The sequence below is a fragment of the Miniopterus schreibersii genome (assembly GCF_964146895.1).
Source record: "Miniopterus schreibersii genome assembly, chromosome: 5".
In the NCBI taxonomy this organism is placed as follows: Eukaryota; Metazoa; Chordata; class Mammalia; order Chiroptera; family Miniopteridae; genus Miniopterus; species Miniopterus schreibersii.
Genome location: NC_138106.1, coordinates 109,261 through 137,090, shown reverse-complemented (window position 1 = coordinate 137,090; position 27,830 = coordinate 109,261). Strand labels below are relative to the sequence as shown.

The 27,830-nt window shown below is 45.0% G+C and overlaps 1 protein-coding gene and 1 long non-coding RNA gene across 4 annotated transcripts in view; one reads left to right on the top strand and one right to left on the bottom strand.

Annotated features, from left to right (window-relative positions):
* The first annotated feature begins 969 nt into the window (after positions 1–969).
* LOC308557772 lies at positions 970–3,257 on the top strand. Its single transcript, XR_013998896.1, has 2 exons — positions 970–1,444; positions 2,403–3,257. It is a non-coding gene; the product is annotated as an uncharacterized lncRNA (long non-coding RNA).
* BACH1 (BTB domain and CNC homolog 1) overlaps positions 2,746–27,830 on the bottom strand; it is a 31,831-nt gene continuing 6,746 nt past the window's right edge. The window contains exons 2-6 of one of the 3 annotated variants that reach the window (XM_081138567.1): positions 19,895–19,992; positions 16,661–16,954; positions 12,624–13,961; positions 10,888–11,094; positions 2,746–6,317 (exon numbers count right to left, since the gene is read on the bottom strand). In XM_081138567.1, the coding sequence (XP_080994693.1) occupies positions 5,874–6,317; positions 10,888–11,094; positions 12,624–13,961; positions 16,661–16,894 (2,223 nt within the window). In that variant the 5' untranslated portion in view covers positions 16,895–16,954; positions 19,895–19,992 and the 3' untranslated portion in view covers positions 2,746–5,873. The remainder of the gene's footprint in view (positions 6,318–10,887; positions 11,095–12,623; positions 13,962–16,660; positions 16,955–19,894; positions 19,993–27,830) is intronic. The other 2 variants (XM_081138566.1, XM_081138568.1) reach the window with 2 other exon arrangements.

Below are 27,830 nucleotides of genomic sequence, written 5' to 3'. Positions count from 1 at the left end.
TCCCTCCACTCCACTTTCTCTAAAAAAATCAATAAAAAAATATCCTCAGGTGAAGATTAACCAAAAACAAAAAAGTGAAACCTAGATGAAGCAATCCCTGTAACGTCCCAGCGGCAAAGCCTGAACCCGGTTACTCAGTGGGCAGATGTGTGAAGATCCTGACACGGCGTCAGTGTCAGATGGTGTAAGATCTGCTGTGATCACTTCCTAAGTCAGCTGTTTCATCACCCAGAAGCCACTCTGTGAATCTCTTTCACTCTTGTCCTCTCCCTGCTCCAGGACGTGGCCTCAGCAACATTCAGCAAACATTTTGGAGATGCTCCTCCATTCCAGCATCATCCTGGGGACCTGAGATGTGGCGTGGACCAAACAAACGTCCTGCCCTGGAGACGCTCACCTTCTAGTGGAGACAGACAATAAACAAGAGAAGCCAGCCAGATCTGTGGTTTGTGGGATGGCGACAGGTGTTACAGAAAGAGGAAATGAAGAGCAGAATCTGGGGGCAGAGCTGGCGAAGCAGGATGGAGGTATCACTCATGTGGTCACTGAGAAGGTGGCCTTGGGCAAACATCACCTGGACACGGGTCATAGACCTGGCCAAGGCCCCATGGAGGACAGTGCCTGGTGTGTTGAGAACGGGCTGGGGATGCAGGAGAGGACTAGGGCTGGGGCACGAACCCCGTGAGGAGAGGAAGCCCATCCTGGAGGCCTGGGATTTCGGTTCTTAGTGAGACATAATTTCCTGCTGTTAGATTTCTGGCTGCTAAGCAGGTAGCTTTTTTTCTTAAAACCATGTTTGACAGTTTCCTGTTTAGTGGCTGTTGTCTCAAGATTCACGTGTACTGGCGAAAGCAAATTCGAACAAATAAGAACTGTTCACCTTTGACAGACATCTTTTCAGTATTTTTTTATTCAGAGAGATTTTAATATGCATGGTTACAACCATTTTGGATGCGTAAGCGTCTCGATTCTAGGTTTAGCATCTGTCACTAGCATGTTTCATGTTATGCCATGTTTATCCTGCAGTTTACTGAATAAAACTCTTGAAGGAGGCAACAGTACCTACCTTTGAAGATTACTTTAAAAAGTAATCTTAAGTGAAAAATTCATGGGAAGACATGAGCACAGCCTCCGCAGGCCCCTGATGATCCCAGCTCAGAGTTCACGGACAGGAAACTACCTTTCCCACCCAAGGGCTTGTTCACTAGCCACTGCACTCACTAATGCTGTCATGAGCATCTCAGCACGTCCTGGAGTTTCTGGGATTTTCCTTTGGGATGGAGGATTCCCCCTCGGGGAACAGGCCTGTCCCCGGTAGCACGGCTATGCCTTCTGCAGCGACAGCCATGGTGTTAGGGCCAAGGCTGGCTGATGACAAAGCCTGCCCAGCATTTCCAGAGAACTAAAGTGGAGGAACACGAAGGGAGCACCCTTCCCTCACCCGGTTTCCAGGACCTTCCCAAACTCCCTCCTGCCCCTGCGGCCCTTTTCTCCCACTGGCCCTGGGGAGGGTCCTTGGTTCTGATCAGTCAGTTGTAACAGGTGGTCATCCCCTAGTCTTGGGGTCTACCCTCCCATGGACACATCTCCCTGCTCCTCTGAGGGATCTGCCCTCCCTGGGCAGGAGCTGGGCGACTGGCTGGGGTTCAACCACATTTAGCAAATCCACTGGGCTAAGCAGCTGCACAGCCAGGTCCTCCTGAACCTGGCCTCCATCAGCAATGTGGACGGCACTCATTACCTTACTCTCAAATGGTCCAAAACTGGAACCAGGGTGGGGGCGCCACTTACTGGTTCCCGTTGGAGACCGAAGCATCTACCCTTCACACTTTTGTCCTCAAAGCCCGATGTCTGGCCTCAGGCCTCCCATGTAGGGTTGGTATTTGCAGGGCACTGTGTAAGATGGTGGGGAGGCCATGGTAACCATGGTAACCACACTCATGGGTGGGCACCCTCATGGAGCTGACAGTCCACTGGGTCCCCTCCCCACTGTGGCACTGCCTCCTTTGACCATTTACAAGCCAAGCTTATTGGTGCCATGTGGCCTCCTCCCCCAGAGCCTGACTTATACTGCGGTCTCTCCAAGCCTGGAGAAATCCTCCCTTCACTCCCTCTCCTCGGACTCTCGCAGCCACCATCCTGCCCCACATGACTGAGCACTTTCTGTGAGTCAACCTGGCCCGAGCTGGGCTGGTGGGTGCCTCAGCAGGGCTGGCATCTCACGTGGTCAACTCTCTGCCATGAGGGCTGCCCTATCATTGCAGACATCTGGCCATAGCCCTGGCCTCTGTCCCCTCGATGCCGTATCCTATATCCTGCCCCCGCTGCTTGTCTCTCTGGAAACTGCCAAACACAGGCTGTAGTTGCCCCTTCTGAGTCAGAATTCCCGGAGAGGACAGCAGGGGATCACAGCAGCTCTACGCAGTGGAGCCTGGGATAGGGCTGGCTAGAAGCTGTCACACAGGAGAGGTGAGGCAGCAGGTGACTGTGAAACCCAGGGACTGAGGCAGTCTCCCCTCAGAAAGCCCCACATCTCTATCCAAAGAATGAAGTAAATCAGGAGCAAGGTAAAATCTGTACTCCCTCAAACCCGAGTGTTGGGAATATTGTTTTTCAGGCAGGATAGTCAAATAATGAAAGATTCCCGCAGACAAATGCCACGGTCATACTGATTACTGCTCAGAAGACTAAGACCAGTAAATTCACGTAAGAGGTGGCAAAATGGAAATGGAATAGACAACTCTATTCAATTAGAAGCAATTTTAGGGAATTTTATTTGACTGTCCAGTTATCGCCAACATCTAACATGTATCATTTTGCTACATTTGGATAAGCACATACAGGAGAAAATATAAATTAAACACTATGGAAGTTTACCTTTAATGAAACATGGCCTTAATAGGATATGGGTATATAAATTTAGTGGTTTTATTGCATTGTTAGAAAATTATATTAAGAAAGATACAAAAAATCAATAGATGTTTATTTACAATTAGTACACCACTGTGGCTTTCCATTTTCATTTACCCAACAGGTTTCAGAGAACAGTTTATTACAAGCCTTAATAAAACACTTACAAATATTTACAAATTCAAAATAGATGTTTTATAACTGAAAAAGTTCACCTGAGAATTCATCATCACGTTGCCATGTCTGAATTTTTCCAAGTTGTTGATGGGGCCATGTGCACAGGTGCCCTGTATCGTCTACCACATCAAACATATGAAATTCCTAACTCAACATGGGCTAAGCATTAAGCTACAGAGAATGTGTTGTAAGTTACAAAGGGACAGCAAGGATTATATCCATGTTTGCTTTGAGCATAACAACCAAACAACAAATCATGTGCTACACGTGAAGTGAAATAATAATAAATTTAAGGTAATGTTATTTTGCTGAGTTAGATACAGCAGCTTTGTAGAAGTCATCGAGCACTGGGAAGCCGGCTCAGAAACCAGGGGACCGTGACTGTGTGAACACACAGCAGACATCCTGAAACACCCCCATGGACTGCTCAGGAAGGAAGCATGTGCACTATGCACACACGATACACTTGTTTTCACGCCCTCAGAACATCAACTGAAACACACGTTTAGAAAAACACTTCTTTAGAAGTTAACTTTAAAATAGGCATGTGTGTAACCCTGTGCAATATATAGAAAAATTTCCCACCTTACAGCCCAAAGACAAAGATAAAATGTTTTTTATCTTCCTGTCCCTCTGTTACAACTTGAAAATCATGGAGGTATGAGGTAGTGTAGTTTCTTGTACTACATGCTGGCTATTAAAACAATGCTATGTTTTACAAAATGTTACACTTGGCCAATAATCAGAATGTCATTAAAATAAACCCTTAATGCTAAACTGTTTATAGGTAGAGATAAATTTAAACCTAGTGCCTTAAAAAGCACGTTTAAACTCTGGCGACAATTAGGTTTTATCATAAAATAGGAAGGAAGCTTTCAAAGCCGTTACTTATAGGGGCAATTAAGCAAAGGTCATGTGACACCTGCACACACCTGCGCACACGCACACACACAGGCACATGTGCATGCACACACCGTGCATGCACACACCTGCTCACACACGCAGGCACACACTGGTATGACAGACAGCTGAGTGTCCACTGAGGTAGGAAATCAAGGATTCCATTGGCTTGTATAAGATTTTACATTTTGTAAACCAGAAAAGTTTTTATATTATTTTATATTTTGAAGTTAAAACTTAAAATCACAAGTATCAAAGAGACAGCTACGTGGGGATGTTTTTGTGTACACACGCACACTTATTTTACAGGACGGGATGCATTACCACAGAGTATCATTCTTCCTGACACATTCATGAGTATTTATAAAAGCCTCTAGAATATAAACAAGCCCAGCTAGTTTTCTCTTATAACCACTAAGTCAGTAACAGAGACAACATAGGAGCCACTGGACATACACTGGGAACACCTGCCCAACCACCACCCCATCAGAAGGGTCCATCTGACAAATGCTTCTGAAACATGCAGTGGTCCCCGCAGCCTCACAGCAAAGGCCTCCGTGTTCAGACTCGCTCCCACAGGACTGCAGCATCTCCCACACAGGCCACACAGGCCTTCGCAAGCTTCAGGACTCATCTAGGAAGCTCCCAGGTGAAGCACTTTCTAAACCAAACACCCTAAATTACCCCTTTGTACCCTTTAAAACTGGGCTCTGCAAATGTTTCTGTGAATGAGAATATATGCTTTTCTTCTCTTAATTGTAGGAGGTCGAGTCTAGTTTTTATTTTCAAACAAGTCTGTAACAGCAGGCTGCCTAAGAGCCACCACACACTGTTATGGGGGAGCACACAGATGATGAAAGCTGTCCTTTAAACAGCACTGAATGAACACAAAGATGACTGTAAAATGCCCTGTGTGCCTGATACGCCAGACTTGGAAGACAGCAAGATTTGATCTGGTTTCCAAATTCAAACACACAATGAAACAAGATCAAGTATCATCCTGTTTCACAAACCTACACAGTTGTTCTAGAGGCATTTTATCCACAACAATGCTGTTTACAAGTAAACCACAGGATCTGCCTCTCCTAATCATGTGGGCATCCCTCTCCCCTGACGTCTGGCAGGCAGGCCCTCACAGTCTAGGGAGCCTAAGTAACACTGCCTGCGCTCACTCAAGCCCCTGAACCCTGAATCCTATTTCTCCCTCCAAAGGGAAAGAATGTCAGGAAAAAGAAAGATCTGGTGGACCCAGAGGTGGTGGAGACTGAAAGGAACAAGGGGACAGGACTCTCACCCACTGTTTATGCTCCAGAAAGTCCAAGGAGCAGAGCCTCTACCTCAGGCCACCCCCCTGCCCTGTTTCCCAAAGTCCCAATGGAGCTCAGGGGTCACCATGCAGGCAACCCACTCCTGGCTTAGCAGGAGCTGAGAAGCCAAGCTCCAGACTCAGAAGCTCACAAACATCCCAGGCAGCTGACCCTGCTGATGAGCACATTAGCATCCGGGGCCTGCCTTCTTTATACCTGTGCATTGCAGATCAGACCACTGAACCTTCTCTGGCTCCTTCCTCCATGGAAACCACCTGCAGACGTCTCCAGGTAGTCATTGCTCTTGCATATTCTGAGTAAAGGGAGCGTTGTTACTACTCTTTGAAACAGGAGTTCCAAAGCCTGACTATGTGTTTACATGTGATCTCTAAGTATCCAGGAGGGAATTCATTTCTGCATCACTTGTGGAGTCAAGAAGTCAGGGCTGGCCTCAGAGGAATCCCCTACAGCAACTACGAGGGAAACAGTACTGTGAGGAGACAGGTGGCTGGATGAGGCTCTCAGGACACATCAGAACTTCAACAGAAGCCTGGGTGGTTCGAAGGGAGGGAGCGAGGGTCACTCGTCAGTAGTACATTTATCTGTCATCTGCTGGCAGAAGTCTGAGATGCCCGCACTCTGCCTGCACTGCTCCACGCGCCCCGCGTGATCCAAGGCCACCCTGGAGCCCGGCTGTGACTCCGGGCCCTGCGCACTGCCCTTCCCAACAGGGTAGCAGGGACTTTGTTCCCCAGCAGGCGGTGCAGCTGGAGGTCCCTCCACTAAACTCAAAAGTGGAGGAAACACAAGAGCACCATCAGAAGTACTTTTTTCTTTCTCAGAAATTAAGAAGGAGAGTGGGCAGTCCGAGGCCGAGTACTTGGCGAGTATCTGTATCTGTTCCTGGCTCAGAGCTGCCTCTCTGCAGACCTGCTGGCAGAGCCCAGTGAGGTTCTGCTTCGTCTCGCCCAGCGTGGACAGGATGTGGTCTCTCTCCTTCAGCAAGCTCTCCTTCTCGCTCTGCTGTGGGCGTGAGAGAGAACGCAATGACTCTTGTGGATTAGCTCAACCAACATTTCTATCTGTAGCTGTAGTGTCTGCTCACTAAACAAGGTCACATGGAATTCCTTTCAAGTCACATGAGAAATGGGTTCACTAGCTCAGGCCCGTGATCCCTCATCCAGAGCTCTCAGGCTGGACGCACGTTGGGATCCAGGGTTTTTCGATTTTAGGAAGATTATGTGGATGCACATCTTCCCTCTGGCAGGGTCTGGGGCAGCCCCACTGTCAAACATCTCTACACCTCTAAACAAAACACATTAAAATATCAAATAATGTGCAAAGTAGAAAAAACAGACTCTACATGGCCCCATGTCACTTGCATCAGTTTTTTTCGCCAAAACAGTGTGTGACCCACCTGTAGTTCCCAGAACCTTCTGGATTTGTGGACTGCAGGTAAACAAGTGTGCACTTGACATTCTGCACAGAATAGAACCAAAACCAGTACAAGCACACCCATCGTAACTACTGCGGCTCAAATCACCAAGATGCTAATAATCACTAAAGTCGTTGAGCATTTACTTTGTGCCAAATATTGTGCTAAATGTTTTCAAATTCGCAGTCTCGGCTGCGTAATTCATTCAACTGCTGATGTAAGTAACATTAAACCCATTTTATAGGTGGGGCTCGGTGTTTAACATGCCCAGGGTCAGGAAGCTAATGCATGAGTTACGGAAATGTGAAGAACTGGGGGGGGGGATTTCTGTTTGCCAATTAATTTTATTATTATTAAAATTTTTATCTCTACAGGAAAGTTTCCACAGAGTTTTCTCAGGAGGTTTGCTGGCTCCTGACTGACCGTCCACCACCACCTGCTGCTGACAGCGTGGCTTTTCCCCGCTGCTCCTCACCCCCCCTGCTGCACCTGCACTGCGGCTCTAACCCAGCCGGAGCCAGGTGACCGACCAGCGACTTACAAGGGAAGTGGAAACAAATGCTGGGAGCAGGTCAGAGGCTTCCCCTGTGAGATTATGACAGCGCTCTTGGATTTCTGCTCATTGGCAGGTTCTGAAGAACTGAAGCTATGGTTAACAGTTCATAGTGATAATCCTCTAAATAGATCCTTTTCTGGACCAAAATTAGTTAAAAGGGTATACAGGGAAATTTGCTTTCTACAAAAGTACTATTACTGTTTTATGTAAAAGTTTTCTAAAAACTGTGTAAATCCAACAATGGTAGTTAGTTTTTAAGTATTTCACAGCATCTAATATTTTGAGAAAATATACAGTGACTATAAAGTATAAATTTTTATATTGCAAAGTATTCTCCAACTTGTTCAAATTTTTACACAATTGTTCTGTTTTAAAAAAATAGGTAAGGGTCAGTATATTTACATATATATTTATAAGTGAATAAATAAAACTAAAGTCAATGTTCAACAGATATGTTTTTTTCTTGCAACGAATGTGTCAGTTGTAGTTTTCTGACAGGATGAGTCTGCAGGTGCCTAGAGCGGGGAACAGAGCCCAGACTCCCTGTCCAGAAAGGACACGGTTAATGCAGTCAGCACCCAAGTAACCCATGGGCAACATGAACACTGCAAATACTGCATAACCTCTGCATCTTCAGATAAACATCAAAATGGTCTTAAATGTTCTCACTGCTCCTGCCCCACTAAATAAATGATGGCATTAGCACCCTCTTCATGTGTGACCCACACAGGAGAGCTCGCTTCTCCACAACAACTGAAACTGACAGGCACCCTGACACTCCATCACAATGTTCCCATAAACTAAATGCTCCATCCCGCTCCTCTGGACGTGAGGCCAACTCCTACTTGAACATGTTTCCAGGCAGTTGGCTGATTTTTCCATTTCACTCTAATTTTAAAACACAGATTCACTTCAATAGCACTCAGTTGCTCAGTTTAATAACTGATGGTTGAATAAATAAAAGTAATTAAATGTAATCACTTCATGATCATTATTAAACTAGACACCTCTTGAACATACCACCAGTGTCCTGCTACCTATTTCTACACCCTATTTTAATTTCTTACACTGCAACTATGTAAATCATAAGTTTGAAGTGCTGTAGCTTTAATCATAGATTTTTAAAAATGAGTAAAATTGGTGTTCTGGTAACATTTGCATGCATTGTGCATTTTATGATAAAACAAATTTACATTCCAATCTACATTTCAATGGCTAGTGTCCAATATTCATTCAAATATGAGAAGTTAAGAAGATTTTAAATACAGCTCACCCAATAAAGATAGAAAGTGGAAGAATTTGGCAGCAAGAGCAGACGGCTGTGACAACATACTTTATGACAACATACTTTGATGTTTAAGAGTGCTCACTGCTAGACAAGGGTGGCTAACAGTTCCCTACAATGTAAAACCCCTGAACACACAGCTGAGAAATATACAAATGACCCTTAAAATAATAAAAATGCTCAAGTTCACTCATGAGAGAAAAGTAAAAGCTATCAAGAGACACCAACACCGCCCAGGCCAGTGTGGCTCAGTGGTGAGAGCATCAGCCCGCAGACTGTAAAGTCCCGGGTTCCATTCCCAGCCAAGGGCACGTACCTGGGTTGAGGATCAATCCCTGGCCCCGGTCGGGGTGCATGCAGGAGGCAACCCATCGATGCCTCTCTCTCTCTCTCCACTCTCTCTGAAAAGCAATGGAAGAATACCCTGGGGTGAGGGTTAAAAAGAAGACATCAATTCTCACAACAGACAAACAGAAGCTGACAACAAAGCCCTTGCTGAGGCTGTGGGCAGACAGGCACACAGACACAGAAGGAAGGTGAGATGCTCCCACCTTCCTATGCTCCCACCAAATCTATGATAGAGGACAATCTATCACCTCTAACAAGATTACACATATATTTACCCTTTATCCAACAACCCTACCTCTAGAAATCCATCCTAAGACAACTCCTTAAACCTGAGAAGACCAGGACCACAGGCACTTGCTAAAGCACCAATGCCCACAGGGAGACACAGGTGGGGGCAAGCTATGCAGCTGTGAGAAGGGCAGCCTCTCTGAACTAAGAGGAAGTTTCCTGGAAACCACCCCTTACTGACTAGAGTAAATACAGGACAGTCTGTACAGAAGACGTCTATGGAGCAAGAATGGTAGCAATAATATTCCTAAAGCCCAGGGTGCTGGCTCAGTGGCTGAGGGTCAACTTATGAACCAGGAGGTCTCGGTTCGATTCCCAGTCAGGGCACATGCCCAGGTTGCTGCTGGATCCCCCGGTCGGGGGCATGCAAGAGGCAGCCCATCAGTGACTCTTATCATTGATGCTTTTATCTCTCCCTCCCCTCGCCCTTCCTCTCTCTGAAATCAATAGTCATATTTAAAAAAAAGAAAAGAATACTCACAAAATATTAACCTTTTATTTTAAAAAAGAAACATAAATTAAGAATTAAGAATTCAGAGAGTAAAAACCTGGTTACCTAAGGAAATAGCTATGCACAGAATGCAGGGTGAGGGAGAGATCAAGACTTTGGACTTAATTGCTACACCATACAAATGTCTTATATACGGGGTGGGCAAAAGTAGGCTTACAGTGGTTTCTCTTTCATCTTTGTACAGTTGTACTTCATCTTTTTATGCAGTTACATGCCTTCCTCTTTTTGTACAATTAAACTATATACAAAATATGTAAATTTTTATTTTTCTACTTTTTTCAATGGCTTTCTTTTTTCTAAATTGTCTAATTGCTATTCATAGCTAGAAGGTTCACCCTTGAAGATTTGCTACAATCACAACTTTAAACTCTCTCCAGTACTTAACAAAGACCCAAGCCTGCAGGCTGAAGGCCTGTTTTCCTGCCTGTGGGCACTGTTCCCTGCTGCCTCCAACCAGTCCTAGCTCCGCTGCCCTGCATCTCACAGTAGCTTTTCATACAATGTTCCTTCCGCCCACCACCAGGGGACAGAGAAACATGGGTGCAAGTTAGTCCGTTTTCCAGTTAACTTGTGCTTTGATGCTGGAACAAAAAATAAGATTCGATAAGGTAAGCCCTCTTCACACGCAGGGTGTCATCAGATCTCTGAATTTTCCATCTGTATCAGCATGTGAATTTTTTCCCTTAGATAAAAGATCCAAGTGGGTTTGTTTTGGTATCAACCAAAACAAGTTATTCAAGTCTACAGTTAATTTAAACAAACAACTGAGCTATTAAGTGTTACAGATACCAAGCAGAGCACAAAGAAACGGAAATGCCTTACAATGTCTTTAATCTTTACTCAACCACTAAGAATCAGGTAGACAGTAAAACGATCCTTAATTTAAATCATTAAAAAAGCACCCAGATACAGTTCTCAGCTTAGGTATTACGGAGTATTATGCGAGTGTATGTGAATATTTACATAAGTAAATAGTCTATGAACATCCTTTCTTTCCTACGTTTTCTAAAAATGTCATATAATTTATCCTCTAAAAATGGTAACTGATAGATTATAAAATTAATGTATAACAACATTATCATCCAACTTTGGAATTAAAACACCCATTTCTTCTACAAAATGCATGGATGTGATGGAACTAGGAATTCACACAAGAGCTTGCACACTTACCAGCTTCTCGATCTCCGACTCGAGGTTCTGTATACAGTCCAGTTTCCTCTTACGACAGCGCTGGGCGGCAATCCTGTTCTTGCTTCTCCTTCGAATGTCATGGATGCAGTCCAGCTGCTCTGGAGTCAGCTTGTGCATTTTCAACAAGGATTGGAAATCATTTCGAGAGAGGGAAATTATTCGCTGTGCATTAAATGGCAGTTTTACCTAGAATGTGAAATAAACCTTAGTCATTGTTGTTGTATTTTGTAATTACACCTAAACCTAGGACACGGAGACATACATCTTTGTTTTCTAGACACCTTCACTCAGACTTCAAGAGACCTCTACTCCCAATCTGCCCACTCCCTCAGAATAATGACTGGTAACTTATTTGATCATCCCAGTTCCTTTTAGAAAGGGTTCAGAAGACAAACAGATTGAGAAGCAGGTATTTTATAAGCAAATCAAACATATTAACACAAATATGAATGTATTTAAAATGAAAAACAATTTATTCTACGAGAGCATTCGATGAACCACAGATATCTTTATGCCTCTTTCTAAAGTGTTCTTACCCAAACCCCCCAAAACTCTACTTCATTCTTTGACATACAATTATCACTGTGTCACTCTGATTTAATATTAGTATAATCACACCAGTATTTCTAAAGCATTTCAAAAAATTTACTTTTCTGTCAGGAAATGGTGGTTTCACATAACTCATTTTAAAGGCTACACATCTCACTTGTCAGTGGAGAAATAATTAGGGAAACCTTGTAAATATGTTAAATTCATTTTCAACATACATAAATTTGGAAAAAAGAGGTAATTTTTTTAAATGACAAAGCTGTGGGACAGTTTAATTATATTAATGAACAAAAATGCAAATAAAATATTAGTCAGTTTCTCTGGCAACCTACTTAGTTTGTTACATAAATGAAACAAAATGTTTTAAAATTTCTTAAACGTTTTAACATTCTTTTCATAGTTCCAAACACTGGATTTATACATAACATATGAAAATCTATAGCAATTACTCATGCACACATCTCATTTCTTAAATTAAATCACCAACCACCTCCTTCCGAAGCCAAAGGAAAAGACCTCTTACAGTCTCCCAAATCTGTCATCCAACAACCATAAAACCAAAGAAAACGATAAAGTACTAATAAGCCCTATTACTACTGGATGTTTTACAAAACAGCAGCTATCACGTACCAACTACATGCAGCACTTGCTAAATTATTAAGATATGCATTAACTTAATAGCTGAAGTGGCTAAGGAGAAATAAGAAAACAATAAAGGACATGAAAGACCAATGTAAAGAAAGCTCTGCACTGAAGGCCACATTCCCACAACTGGTCACCGCTCGCTAGTCCCTGCCAAGGGACTGTTCCAGGTCCAGGGACCATGTGGCGGTGAGTGAGACCATCTGTGCTACACTGTCCAGGAATAACCACAGTGACCACAGAACCACTGCTCTCCTCTGGGGACATGGCATTTGAGGTAAGCAGTTACAGCCAGTGTGGACTCCACACCATGGTTAATATACGCACACCTGCTTGAAACCTGTAGACAAAGAGTCCCAAACTTCACCACACTCTTTAGGGACAGGCCACACAGTGTCACATCTGTGAATGGGTTTCCTCCCCCTGAGCCTGTTCTCATCCCTAGTGTGTGACAGGAGCTGACACAGTGAATTCTAATAGGTGGTGCAAAACCATGACAAACAGCACCCCGGTGTCCCCCTCACCTCACACTCCTGTTCTCGGGCTGAACAGGGCTCGCTGTCCCCCTCGGTGTCCGTCTCAGAGTCGTCCCCCAGGCTAATCACACAAGCATACGGACACGGTTCCCGCCGAGGCTCCAAGACATAATCGTCGGCTCCAATTTCCAAACTGCTTGCATGGCCTTCGGCGCTCAGAGTACTTATAAAAGGGCAGTTGACAGAACTCAACGTTGCAAAGGTCCTTGGGCCTGGTTCTGGGCTCTCGCTAATCCTGATCCCGAGCCAGGGGCACTCAGACCGCTTCTGTGTGTGGACCTGTTCTGACCCATCCTTGGCCACGGCAGGGGACAGCTGTGCTTGGCAAGGGGCATCCGTGTTGCAAATGTCGCTCCAGAAGCCCTTGGCCAGGTGCTCGGCCACCTCCCGCTCCACGCTGCTCCGGTCACTAGGAGTGAGGCCACTCTCCTCCCTGGGGCCGGAGTCAGACTTCAGATGCAGATCATGACTTTCAGCAAACGTTTTCTCTTCTCCCACATGTGGGCCCGACAGAGGCTTTTCTGTTAACACTGTGGTATTTTGCATACCAGCAAAATTGAGGTCCCCATACTGATCATAGGTATGCAGGAGGGACAGCGAGTAGAGCCCCGGGGGGTCTGTGGAGGACCCGGGGAGGAGAGGTGCCCCTTCCGTCTCCTCCGAGGGGCACTGAGAGGCAGGTTCTTCCTTGATGTCTTCCTGTTCCAGCACGACTCCACTCTCTTCACATTTTAAAATCGCCTGCCCTGCACAGCCCTGTGTTCCTCCCAGACACTCATTTTCAGATGCCTCACTTGGCTGAACAGAAGTATGAGCGTCTTGGAACCCAGACTCCACTGCCCGGACTCTGTCAGTGCCAAACGCTTTCTGGAATTTTCTGTATTTGGGACACAGTGATGGCAAAGCCAGCGCAGGGCCCTTCTCCAAGCACAGGGACCCGCACGTCTGGCTGGCACTGTCCTGCAGAGACGGTGATGGCCCTGTATTTCCTGGATGTCCACAGGGTTTACACTGAGGAACCTGAACATTTTTATTTTCCAAAAATTCCTCTACCTCATTCGTTTCCAAATCCCTGTTGTCCAGAAGTGGGACCTGGAGGCCTGTCTTCAGACAGTGTGGTGGGAAGCACACCTTCCTTGGACATTCTCGCCGGTCTGTGGTGGAGTCCAAAGACTTGAACTTGAGAAACTGAAAGCAGGACTCCTCAATATCATGGACACCGAGAAACTCCACAGACCTGCACACATCATCCACATTGTCCTGGCTTAAGGACAGCTTAGCGGTGTAGGCAAACTGAATGAGAGGCTCAAATCCTTTAACTGTCACCTGTTAATATACAGAACACAAGAGCAGAAAGGAACAGAGATGAATGACTTACCACAATCATTATAAAACAGGTACTTTAATTAGGTAGGACAACTGTTCCTCAGAGCATGTGACGGGGCAGGAGTGGGGAAAAGCAAGCTCCTTACACCCTGGTCATCCGGCCCATACCCTTCTCTACAGAGTCCACTCTGATCGACACGTGAGTTATGATTTACTCACATGAGGGAAATAAAGGGAAACAGAACCACTTCTCCACATTGGCTGCAGTAAATAATCCATGAGTACAGCAGGATGAGCCCTAACACACGGTCCAGCCCTGGAGTCTATGGCCAGCCCAGCACTGGGCAATCAACATTCCAAACAACTCCCACTGCTGAAAGCCCCAGAAGTAAACATTTTAAAGATGAAAACAATGTATGTAAAGTACTTAAAGTAGCTCTGACTCATGGCAAATGCACAGTAAATGGTGGCTTTTACCTTTGTCTTGTGCCAAAAATTTCTAATAAAATTTTTAAAGATTCAGATTTAAAAGTGAATAAAGTAAAGCTGTAAAAGTCACACATTGAGTGTGTCAGCAAAGGCTCATGGATTCCAGGCAGCAACCTTTCAGCAGCACCTGTACACTCACACTCGCCTGCAGAGGGAGGGGAAAGTGAACCTACTACTGAGTGAAGTGCAGAGAAAGCCTCGCTCTGGGTCAAAACACAAAATTAATTTTACAACCCTGGGCTCCTATAACAGTGATCAAGATATTGTTTCATGATCTTCTTAAAAACATCCTAGGCTGTGAGTACTGAACTAGCTTTTAAATGGCTTAGAACAAAATGCAGCCACTCCTCACACTGGGAGGATGCAAAGAGCAGGATCCCTCCCACTGGCCAATGGGAAGGCACAGCCTAGGGTTTCTTGTAAAACCAAAATCACAGCCACCGCCTGTTCTGGCAACTGTACTGCTGGCCTTTTGTTCCTAAGAAATGACCTGTACACAAATGTCCACAGCAACTTTATTTGTAACACTCAAAAACTGGAATTAGCCTAATTCCTTCAACAGGTGAACAGGTAAATAAAAATTGGTACGTCCACGCTATGGAAATATTACTCGGCAATAGAAAGGAGCTACTGACACGTGCAACCTGGATGAACCTCAAGGGGGTTAAGTGGAAGAAAGCCAATCCCAAAAGGTCACACACTGTGTGATTCCAATTATATAGCATGTTTGAAATGACAAAACTTTAGAAAAGGCAGGCAGATGAGTGGCTGCCAGGATTAGGAGTAGAGGGTGTGATTATAAAGGGGCAGCAACAGGGCTCCCTGGGTGTTGGAACCACAGTCTCCTGACTGTGGGGGACACACGGACCTGTATAGGGGATGACAGTGTGCAGACTTCACACACACTCACCGTGCAAGTAAAACCAGAGACTCTGAGTCAGAGAATGAGTGTGTTCACGTCAGTACCCTGGCTGTGATATTACACCGTAACTCTGCAAAGTGTTACCACTGGAGGAAACTGGGTAAAGGGTACAAGGGATCTCTCTGTTATTTTTGTGACTTTACAATTATCCCAATAAAAATTCCAATGAACAGTTTTTAAAAATACTTAGTTAAACCAACCAAAAAAGGCTTTTAAGACAGTGATTTATATAATGATATTTTCAGTCTATCGCTACTGCAAATATTTGAAAACATATAGGATTTACACTCAAATTAGAATAAAAATGAATGCACACACATATTCCTCCCGTACCTGTGAATCAAATTCCTCTACTTGGAAAGTACTGATGAACTGGATGGAGAAACAGACCACAGGAAGCATGTCTCCACCATGAGATGGATGCGGTGCCGCATTTAGAAACAATGCTGACCTACGGTGGCCCTAGTCACTCTGCTGGCACTGCCTTCCTTGCTCCCACCTCTGCCACAGCACAGACATCCTGCAGATTCCCCAAGCAGGCACGCGCTTTCATGGACATGTGCAGCCACAAAGCCCACCCAGGCCTGCTGCACACGAAGAAGTTTTCCATGCACTCAACTCCCTCTTAACAAACTTAGTCTGTCCCAACACCACAGGCCCGTGGCTCTTCCCACTGCAGCTCCAACTAAAGCAGTTGTTCTAAGGGTCAGAGCCACCCAAAGCGCGTCTCCCAGAGGCAGGACATCAACAAGGACCAAAAGTTCAGAACTCCACACCAGGCTGGTGGAAGAGATGTGTAAAAACACGGCTCTAGGTAGAGAGCACAAGAACTGTCTTTTTTTTTACCAATGCACAGACACAATCTCAAGAAACAAGAAAGGAAAGAGAAAGAGCACTCTCTATGGGGGATGTCTTAGGAAAATGAAGGACTCACAGAGCCTTAAGCCAGGCACATGCTCCACCACAGCACAGGGCCCAATGGGAGAGACGGTGCAGCTTGGTCCCTCCGAACACGACCCTTTGAACATCTCTAACCACTTGCTGTGCCCTGTTTTGCTCATTTTATTAGAAATAATGTAAGTTATTCATCTGCTCAATAAATATTTTTAACTAACATCCAAAATTAATAATTTTACATGTAAAATGTCATTTTATGAAAAAGGTTAAAGAAAGGTATTGCTACAGAACCTAGGAACTGTGCCTGAGCCTCAAGACAAGAGGGTTTGAACCACAAGATTTAATGACACTGGGTTAAAATCAGGGTGATTTCCTGAGCTGGGCCCCTCACCTCTCCTGGGAGAGAAATGCTGAGCTCTGCGTCGGCCTGGCCCACGACTCGCGCGTGGAAGTAGGAGCTACAGGCCGCCAGCACGGCCCGGTGGGCACGGAACGGCTGTCCCTCCACGAGGACGGTGACGTCACACAACACATCCTTCCTCCGCTGGTCGTTGAGGCTGAGCAGGACGTTGGCGCTGTGCACCGAGGACTCATAGGCGAAAACTGCGCTCTCCCTCTGAGACATCCTGTGTCACACGTGGTGCTGGGCCGTGCAGTGAAAGCATTCTCCTACCTGTCCCCAAACCTGCAAGACACAGGCAAGATGTCACCTGAACAGAATCTCATCGAAAGTGGTTTAGAAGTGACAGTGCCCAACATAAACTACTCATCACTGAGACAAACCTGGAAAGGGTACCCTCCAGCAAGCCAGGAGCATTTTTTCAATTTCCCACATTTAAAACAGGGTTGTGATAACACTTTTTCTAATTTTATGAAAAAGGCTCTCAGGGTGGGGAAGAAAGGATTTGTTGAACCAAGGATTACATGGACCTCTGCAAGTGAGACATTTCATACTGAGAAGACACCTACAAAGAGCAAACAGACGGGCCAGGACATTCCTGGGTGGCACCCTACTCCTGCTGCTTTAAGACGTGAGTGGGCATGTGGGTCCCCAGAGGGTCCGGCTGGGACAGGACTGACCAGTGCAACAGGCACATGGTGTCCACCCCTCTCCAGGCCCATCCCCAACCTCTGACAGAGGGCAGGAGGGTGTGGTGCTTCCTAACAAGGGACAAGTCCACAAAAGGCAAAGTCCCTCCAGCACAAGACGAAAAGGACTTCTCGGAGAAAGGACGTTTTCTGTAACAAGTCTTGCTCTACACCACCAAGTGCAGGCAGCACGCACTGCTCCTCCACCACTAAGAACATGGGTCACGCGCACAGAAGCTCCCAGTTTTCCCAAAATGTTAAAACAAGTTATCGACAATGTATATTTTTACTATATAAACAAACATATAGCAGCCTCCAAACATTTTTTATCATATGTACACTACTTGCAAAGGAAGGGCAGTCCCAGTCTATGCATGTTTATTGTGCATTTCAAACATGCACCAGTGTTCTCATGTATGTTTTCAAGCCCACAGAGCTGAAAGGGAGAGGTGAGACATTCTTGTGTTCCCTTCCAGACCCCACGCCCGTGATGAGCACTCCAGGGTGTGTGCACACACCCCCATGGCATGTGATCATGTGATGGAGGCTGAGAAGCTCCTCAGGTACCATTCCTGTGACATGCACCTTTGCCCCTAGGACACTGACTCACTGCCTGAAACGTGAAAGTCCCCCAACGTTCAGCAACTAAGTAGATGTTCCTGTTCTCAGTCACTGTCCTACATACACTCTACTCTTCTACATACTCTACTCCTGTGTCTGTTTTCAAAGTGCTTGCTGTAGCTGAAGTGTACGTTCCTCAGAGCAGTGAATGAAATAAACTCTCAAATAATGTGATGAAACTCTACACAACGTAAACAGAACATGAAGGGTCGCGACCTATCTTTTACTTCTCAGCAGACCACACAAAATCAGGGCAACTCCAAATTACATATTAGAACTACCTCGACTTTTGGGGTGTGCCCATACAAAACAGTACATTCCCTTTGACAACTGGTCTTAACATTTCAGCCAACAACATGAGGAATTAGTGTTAGGACAGTAAGGAAGAACCGTCATTCAGGGAAACCATATCCCTGTGCGTGTGTTCCACAGACAGCGCCCTCCACCTTCTCTAAGACGGTCACCCTCCCAGCGAAGCAGGACTTGGCAGCTGCCCCCTGCCCCACTGTGTCTCTGCACCCAAGTCCCAGCCTCCCTGCTCTTTGCTGGCATCTGCCTTGCAAACTCCTAAAACTATACGAACCTTACTTTTACATCTCACTGTTCTGAACACAGCACGGCCAGGACAAACTCTAAGAGCAGCGTAAGAGCGTGCCAGCTGGTGTCACCCTAAGTCAGTGGTGTGCAACCCCAGGGTCTGGGCACTGCTCACCATTCCTCTGCATGTCCCCGTCTCTGTCCACAGCAGCCTTCCAGCCACCACCTTCCTCCTCAGTGCGCATCTCTCCCAGCAGACCATCGTAACTGGGATCCTACCACCTCCACGGCGCCCTCTCCAGCTGAGTCTGACACCTTTTCTGAACATCCTCTCCCACCATGGCCACCCCTCTGCTGGCTCCTTGCCATGGGCTTTGTTCACAAACATGTTTACATCTCTCCAGAAATTGTCCTCAAAACACCAAAAACGAACAGCAAATACTCACTATGCTCTCACCCTGCGCTGGGCCCTGACCTGAGTGCTGGATGCGACAGCACACCTCACCTACTCTCACGGTCACCCAACTTCACACATGAGGAAACTGAGGCTCACCGAGAAGTACCCTAACCAAGGTCAAAAGACCAATAAAGCACTTACTCCACATCCTGTCTCGCCTGGGTAATGGGGAGCTGGGTATCCCTAACAGCCAGGCCTGAGAGTAGCCAGAAACAAGGAGTGGCGCCTGACCTTCAGAAAGAGGGCGCTGTGTTCCTCACACTAGACCTCAAGGTCCTCTGGATTCCAGGGACTGCAGCAAACATCCCCATGCCCTCATGGTGGCTCTGCCAGGCACTGCCACCAGGTGGCTCACCACGTACCATAGCTCCAGAGAGAATTTATTCTTGGCTCAACCCCCGTTTAGGCAGTTTGAGGGGGCAGCTCACTCACAGTTCAGAGCCAGCTTACAGATCTGCTGTAAAATACGGATGTGGGTGACATGCCAACCTCAATCCCATCAGCAGCCACTGAGAGAAGCTAGAGAACCAGGTGATCAAACAGCCCAGAAGGCCCCTTACTGTGTGCACTGAGCCCACACACACCTGGACCCATCCTCTCCCAGCAGAGACTTGGGTATGTCCTGACACCTCCCACAATGACCATTGCTCTCTGCAATGGTTTACCAGCTCACACAAGCACAAAGAACAAAGAGTCTTACAAAATAAAGTGAAACAAAGCTTCACATATCAATATTTTACCTTTACTAGTGCCAAGTACTCTAGTTTCTGTTCTATAAAATTTCCAGTTGTGATCCACTCAATTTCAAGAACCACTAACAGACCATCACCTCCTGCATTGAGAGCACAAGCCAGGTGGCTTCCAGCACAGGGTGTCTAGAATCCTCACTGTCTGGGTTCAAACCCCAGTTCTGCCACTTACTGACATGGCCTGGGGCAAGCTGCTTATCCTCCAGGGTCTTGGTTTCTCACTTGTGAAACAGGGACAACAGCACCCCACTGGGCTGTCAGGAGGTTTACCTGAGACAAGAGTAAAGGGATTAGCTCACTGTCTAGCCCACAGCAAACAAATAACAAATGTAAGCTGTTATTAAAGACAATAACAAAAGCTTCACTCCCCTCAACCCCCTTGACCCCTCTAATTTATTCCCCACATCAAAGTCAGTGAGTCTCCCCTGCTGAAGTCCTATGATATCTCTTCCATATTTCTTATGATCAATTTTAAAGCCTCAGTGTGTCCTCCAGACCTGCACGGTCAGATTACCTACCTGCTAACCCAGCGTTTCTCAAGCCTTTGTCTCCCTCTCTTGCTCTTCCCCAGCCTCACTGTCCTTCCTCCTGCCCCACAGACTCCTCAGGGCCTTTGCCACACCCACTCCCTGGACTGCTGCTCTTCAGCTGGCTAACTCCTCACCTTTTAGGTCTCAGCTTAAATGTCAAAACCTTGCCTGGCTCGTTTTCTGCCCTCAAGCATGTAACCAAGTACCTGGTCCAATGCAGGTACTTGCTTCTGAATGAATGACCTGGTATTTTTAGTAAATCCTAAACCCAGAGCATCTACGTCTCCTTCCAAACATGGCACAATGGATGTGCCACTGAGATAAGCCCTCAGAGAAACACCCCCAACAGCTTTCCCCAGAGACACGGGAGAAAAGGGGGCCCTAGCTCATCCCTCTGGGAGCTGGAAATACACCTGCAAGACAATGGCCACAGAACAGCAACAGCTCACAACTATACGCAGAGCCATCTTGCTGACTTGTGTGAAGGAGGACCCTCACCCCTGGCCTCACTGGCATGGGGCACATAGGAAGTTCTTCTGAGAATAATTTTTCCTAATTCTGAAACCATCTAAGCAGTCAGGAACTCATTTCTACCCAGCAGTGTAACTAAGCAATGACCAAATCAAGTAAGAATGGCACCCGTCCTTCTAACATCACAGAGTCACCTTCTAATATTTCTCAGACCTAAAGAATAAGATATGACCCCCAAGGAACCTTCTGGACCTAAAACTCTATTAACTGATTAACACCAAATTTAGATTCCTATTTTACACGATTTTTTCTATATATACTATCGTCAAATTTCAAAATAAAGGTTTGCTGCCCTTAGCAAACTGCTGATTCACCCAGTAGTGCTGATGAAGGATGAACAGGCATTTTAAAGCTTCCTGAACCTCAGTTTGGAAATAACCTGCTCTCTGCCCAACATACACAATTTAAGTTTTAATGCAGGGACCGTTTGATGTTTGTCTTTCAAAATCATGAAGAAAATGAAAAATGATGCTGTGGCCTTATAACATTTTAATACAAGTTACTTGAAGGATAATTTACTTAAAAAGCTTTCAAAAGCCTCAGGTAACTCTCAGATCATGAGGCCAGGCCACATGCTTCAGAGCAGAAACTCCGAAGAAAACGTGGGCGTGTGAGGGTCACATCCACAAGTATGGAAGAGCTGCACTCATCTACCTCACGCCTCACAGGACTGCGCTGTCCTTTCAGTTCTCAACGCAGGAGGGCACACAAAATTACCTAACACTGAGACTCATTTAAAGGAAGACAACTACCATCCAAACATCCTGTATCTGCACTGAACAGTGACAGCTGTCGTTTCCTCATTGAGACCTGGAGTGTCAATCTGTGCCACACAGCAAGGGTAGGCGCCATAGGGACAGTCCCTATATTCAAGACATAACTAGAGATGCTCAATCTAAAAATGATGCCTCAGGGTGAAGGAGGCAACAAGGATCTTCATAATCCATCTACGCCAGAGGGTGAACATTTCTGAAGATATATTTATAAGTCTTCAGACAAAAACTACTTTCTGGTCAATTCTCACTTAACCATGATATTCAACTAAACAGAACCATGACTTCCAAACAGTCCTGTTCGCCGAGGGAGTGTGGGGGTATGGAGGTGAGGCGGGGGGAGCATAAGTGACCAGTGCCCTAAACATCAGCAGTGGCTCAGCAGCTAACTTGTCTGGGCCTATCCATTAAAGCAGTGCCCTCCATCAGCAGCCTGGCGGAGTCCATCTTTCTAGGAGCCACTGGAACTTCCCTCCTCTCTCCTCACTGCTTCTGCCTACCCCACTCGCAGCAAGCAGCCTGTCCATTCCTTCTGCCTGACTCAGCTGCTCAGTCACAGGGCAGGGTCTCCAAAGGCTTAGCAGAGGCAAATTCCTCTCACCAGGCCTCCTTCCCGGCTCCCTCCTACACTTCAAATCCCCCACACCAGTGCCAGTCACAATGCACCCAAGGTACAGAGTGTAAGTGCTCTTCGGACACTAGAGGACCTTATCTTCTATTTTCAAGTGGAAGCAAAGACGCAGCAGTGTCATGTGTGGACACCTCAGTCCTTTGTCTTTCCTTCAGGGTCTTCACAAAAAATTTAAGTGGAGATGTGCACAGGAAATAATTTCTTTAAAGACATGGTTTTTCTTGCCACCATTACCAAATCTGAAAGAACCTTAACAGCAAAACATCTGTGGGGATCACCCTGGCCAGTGTGGCTCCGTGGTTAGTGCGTCAGCCTGCGCACCGTAGGGTCTCAGGTTCGATTCCCATTCAAAGGCATGTACCTCAGTTGCAGGTTTGATCCACAGCCCCGGGTCGGGGCGCCTGTGGGAGGCAACCAATTGATGTTTTTTCCTCACATCAGTGTTTCTCCTCTCTCTCCCTCCCTTCCATTCTGTGTTAAAAAAAAAAAAAAAAAAAGTCTGTTGGAATTTAAATAAGAGACAATAATTTGTCAGCCTCCTTTCCCACGTTCTGAGACCCAACTTGCCAGCTAGGAAGAGCCAGGAAGAAAGACTCGGTGACCACAGTTGGCTATTTTCTTTCACCTTTGGCAGATCTTAAACATCACATCTGATAATCACATTTCCTAAATCTGTCTCTCAGTCTTATGGAAAACCTTAAGTATAACTGGGTAAGGTATGTGGATCAATGTATCAAAAAAGGCTGAATGAAAATGGAAAACAAGTTTGAACTAAGCTAAGTAGCAGAAAGGCTGACAGCAGCACCAAGAACAATGACACTGTTTATTAGGAGAACATTTACAGTGATATATGGGAAAGTGACCTGGAAATCTATCAATTGATGTTAAAATGATGTCACTAAGGATGCCATAACGTTTCTTAAATGGCGGGCGTCACTACAACTTTTGCAGCTCATGATTATTACAACATTATGTGAGGTTTCATAAAGGGAAAGTTAGATTTTTTTCCATTCACTCTTCCTAATATTAAAAATTATATAATCAGGATCTTTTGTTATTTTTACTTGGTATAATTCCATATCTAAAATTATAAAGCTAAAGGTATACTTAGAGGAGAGCAGTGTGAATGGCTAGAGAAGTCTGATGAAGCTGTTTACACATTCACCTACTGAGAGGTCAGAAACAAAAGGTAGGTTTTTTTACTTCCCAAGTCACAAATTCAACTTTGAGAATCCCGGGTAGTAAGTTTACAAGAGCTTGGAAGAGAAGAAGGAAGAAAGTAGAGAAGGAGCCCAGGGAAGCAAGCTCCAGAACAAAACAAGAATAACTGATTCCGCCTTCTTACTACAAAGAGCGTAAGAAACAATGAACTCTTTTATTCACTGAACATATTCAGAGCTCCTTGATCCTAAAAGGACTGTTGTATCTCCACGGAATAGGACGGTAAGAAAATATGAACTAGCAAGTGCACTTGGCCCACACCAATAAAGCTAATTTACCAAATACATATTTTTTATCATGTACTTGTCGGTCACTATTTTACTTATCAACTTTGAGGTTATAATTACATGGAACAAACTGCACTATTTACAGTGTACAATTCGGTGAATTGTAACACTTGTGTATGTGCACAAAACTACCACCACGATCAAGACATAGAATCTTCCATCCCTCCTCAAAATCCCACAAGCCCCTTAAGGTCTCTCCTTCCCTGTTCCCCTGGCTCCAGAGAACCAATGATTTGCTTTATGCATTTTCTACAATTTATATAAATGAAATCACACATTATGCTCTCTGGTTTCAGGTTTCTCTCAGCTTAATGACAATCATACTGTGTAGCTCTGTTAAATAACATTCCACTGTATGGTGATTCCGTTTGTTTATACATCTAACTACTGTTGGGTGACTGTATAAACATGGACAATTGCACAGATACACTTCATTCTCTTGGGCAGATAAATATCTAGGAGAGCTGGGTGCTACAGTAGGTTTACGTTTAACTTCTTTGCATTGCTACCAGCAGTGTAGGAAGAGTCCAGCTGCGCCTCATTTTTGCCAACCCTGGTACCGTTGGCCTTTTTAACCTCCTCAGCTACCCTAATAAAGGCACAGGCATCTAGCCTGACTTTAATGTGCATCTCCTACGGCTAATGAAGTTGAGCGTTGCATCTTTACGTAGGTTTATTGGCCATTTGTGTATCTTCTTTCGTGAAATGTCTGTTCAATTTTTCTGTTTTTAACTGGGCTGCTTTCTTCTTTCTACGGAGTTGTAGGAGGAGGGTTCTGACTAGGACAACACTGAGTCTCCACACCCACACCCACACGGGAAGAGCCGAGTCTAATACACTGAGCTTTCTGATGCATCAATGTGGCATCTCTCCCCATTTACTTAGGTCTTCTTTCATTTCTCTCAGCACTATTCCAATATTTCTCATAAAGAATATCTTCTGTTAAATTTGCTCCCAAGTATTTTATATTTTTGTGTAGTTACAATAAATGAACTTGTTTAACTTCATTTTCTGGGTTTCTACTCCATAAACATAACACTGACTTTTTAAATATTAACCTGTTTTTGTGTAGCACAGGGAGACTGTGGGGAAACGGGAACAGCATGCTGCTCGGCTTCCCAGTGCCCAGGACTGCAGACAATAATACAAGCACCGTTAACTGGTTTTCAGAATAGGCAGATAATGTAGGACTTAATTACAGTTACAGACATCAATACTATTAACCTTGACACAATAAAAGTACAACTGACAGGCTGGGAGATGGAATCAGAGAGAACTAAAAGGAATGGAGCTTACAATATCCAAAGTCAAGAAGGTATTTCCTTAGATTAATGAGACTAAAGTAAAAAAATAATAATAATTTTGAGTTGTAGAGGTGACCAAGAACAGGAATAAAATAATTATAAATATAAGTGGGAGGGATGGTTGAAGCAAACAAAAATCAACACCCAGGAAACCAACAGATAATGTCTCAGGTTCATAAATAAACTGAGGTGTAAGCATCTTAGAGACACAGAGGTAAGTAAGCACCACAAGAAACAGAAAATGAATAAACATAAATATTAACCATGAAGCTGAATTAAAGGTGGGATGGGGTGCAATAGATAAGGCTGCTTTAACATAAATCTCTGTATTTTTTAAAAAACATGTATTACTCTGACTAAAAACACAAATTTAAAAAGACGTTTAAATAGATAGTAAACCAAAAAAGTAACTCAGTTAAGTCTAAATTGTTGATAACTTGGTTGCGAGTCTTAATGCAACTTTTTAAAGATTCTACAGATAGAAAAGGAATTTGATGAAGTGAAAAAAAAAAAAAATCAACCTTTAAAACCTTAGATACTGACATAGAAACTAGGAGATGGGGGAGATAGAAAACAGAGTCGGAGCTCTCGTTTGGGATCAGTGTCACACACACTACATAGTATTTATGCTGACAGCATGCTCGGTGTCCTGTGAGGGAGGAGCTGCTGTGCTGCCAACCCCAGAGCAGGTGCCGCCTGCCAGAACCTGAGGAAAACTGCATTCGCACTGAGAGCCACTCACATAGTAAAACTGCACATCTGCTTTTGGTAGAACTGTTAATTAAACCGTGAGCTGATTCTCTGATAAGACCAATAAAATGGACAAACGTCTGCAGTCTCATCAAGACAAGATGAGGAAAAAATTGAATACACAGAAATTTCCATTATCGTATAAAACATACTGTGATGACTCTTTCCTTTAAAGAAAGTGTCCTGACCCTTCCCAGACCCTGCTATCGACAGGAAAACTCTCTGCTACCCTTTAGTGAACTCCCCAAAAACAGCCGTTTGTAGTCACAGCACCCCACTTCCGTCTTCCTGATGTAACCTGAGCCCACCTGCATCAGGATGTTCCCTCCACACCACGAAAACCACTCTGTGAGGACCCATGGACTCCACTCTGCCCAATGCAGGCTGCCAGTCTTCCGACCAGCATCTCAGTCACAGTCCCAGGTGACTCGCCCCCCTCCTCCCTCGAATCCATTCTTCACCGGGCTTCCCAAATACCATCCTCCCTGCACCACTGGCCAACTTCCTTTGGTGGACCCTGCTCCTCTCTCAAACCTCTAAATGCTGGAGGGCCTGCGGCTTAACCCTGAAATTTCTCCTCTTTTTCATCCTCACCTGAGGATATACTTACTGATTTTAGAGAGAGGAAGGGAGAGGAAGAGAGACAGAGAAACATCCACCAGTTGCCTCCTTTACCACCGAGAGGAACTCGAACCCACCCCCTTTCGGTGTACAGGACAATGCTCCAACCAGCTGAGCCACTTGGCCAGGGCACTCCTCTTCTCTGCACACACATCCCAGGTGAACTCATCCAGACCCACAGAGAGGACATGCTCACCCATGGGCTGCAGTACACTCTCCTATCTGCATCTGGTCCAACCACGACTTCAGGTAGCCAACTGTTCACTCAAATTACTCCTTGTATATCTCGAAGGCACCTCACATTTAACATATCCAGAAACCTTGGTTCCTCCATCTTTAGTCAAGATATATATCAAAATATTAACAATGGTTACACCTAGGCAATTTTTATTTCTGCATTTAAATTCTTAACCATAAACACCTATTACTGTATAATCAGAAAAATGTTAAAATAGGCAATAACTATACACCAAAAAAATGTACCTTCATTAAAAATGCAGTTCACATTTATTTCAATGTCTTGAAGGCTCCCAAGAAAAGCCAATTACTATTTCCTCCTGTTATGGGTGGGTATTGGCTTGTCACGATGCAGAAAACTCATGGGCAACTCTAAAACACACGTAGCCTCCACTGATATCTTCACAGTAATCACAAAGAAAAAATTAAATTGCACAGCAAGCAACAACAGAATGACAAGAGGATCTGGAGAAATAGACCCTGTTAAAGAGAAAGACCAATTGAGTCAGGTGTAGCCCTATGAACAAGGGCAAGCGTGCACCCACGGGCAAGTAGGTAGCTCCCACCCCCACCTCAAGCCCTTTGAAAAGCATAAAGTAATAAACAAACACAGAGAAGTATGAAATGCAAAAGAAAACCAATTTTAGGTTGTTTTAACACCACCAGGAGGACAGCATGGGAAGGAGCAGGAGCACTTGGACACAACGAAGGCTCTGCCAGTGCTTCTGACTGTGTCTTCAAAAGGCACCTGACGTCCCATGCAGTCCCCTAGAAAAGCACCGCCACTCACTCTAAGGACTGGATGGTTTGTCATATTTAACAGCACCCACCTCGGCACAGGGTAAGTATTTTATCACTATTACTGCCATTACTATGCAAGTGGTCAAAAGAAAACTGCGTTTTAACAGGTTCTACAAACCCAGGAATTCAGTTACAAAATGCAGATTCCTAAACCTTTAAAAATACTCAGTAAGCCTAATAAAGATCTCAACAAGGTAAAAAGAAAATATTAAAACTGCACAAGTCTGCTCAAGATAACTGATAATTTCACAAAGCTAAAGATTTTCTAATTAAAAGAGCACATTCAACCAGCATGACCCACTTCCCCAGTTCTTACAGATGAAGAAATTGCAGCATTTGAAGGGTAACTTAAATAAACGTTGAAAAGGTCTTCTGCCCCAGGTCCAAATATTACATTTCAAGTCATGTTCCGTGACCTAAAA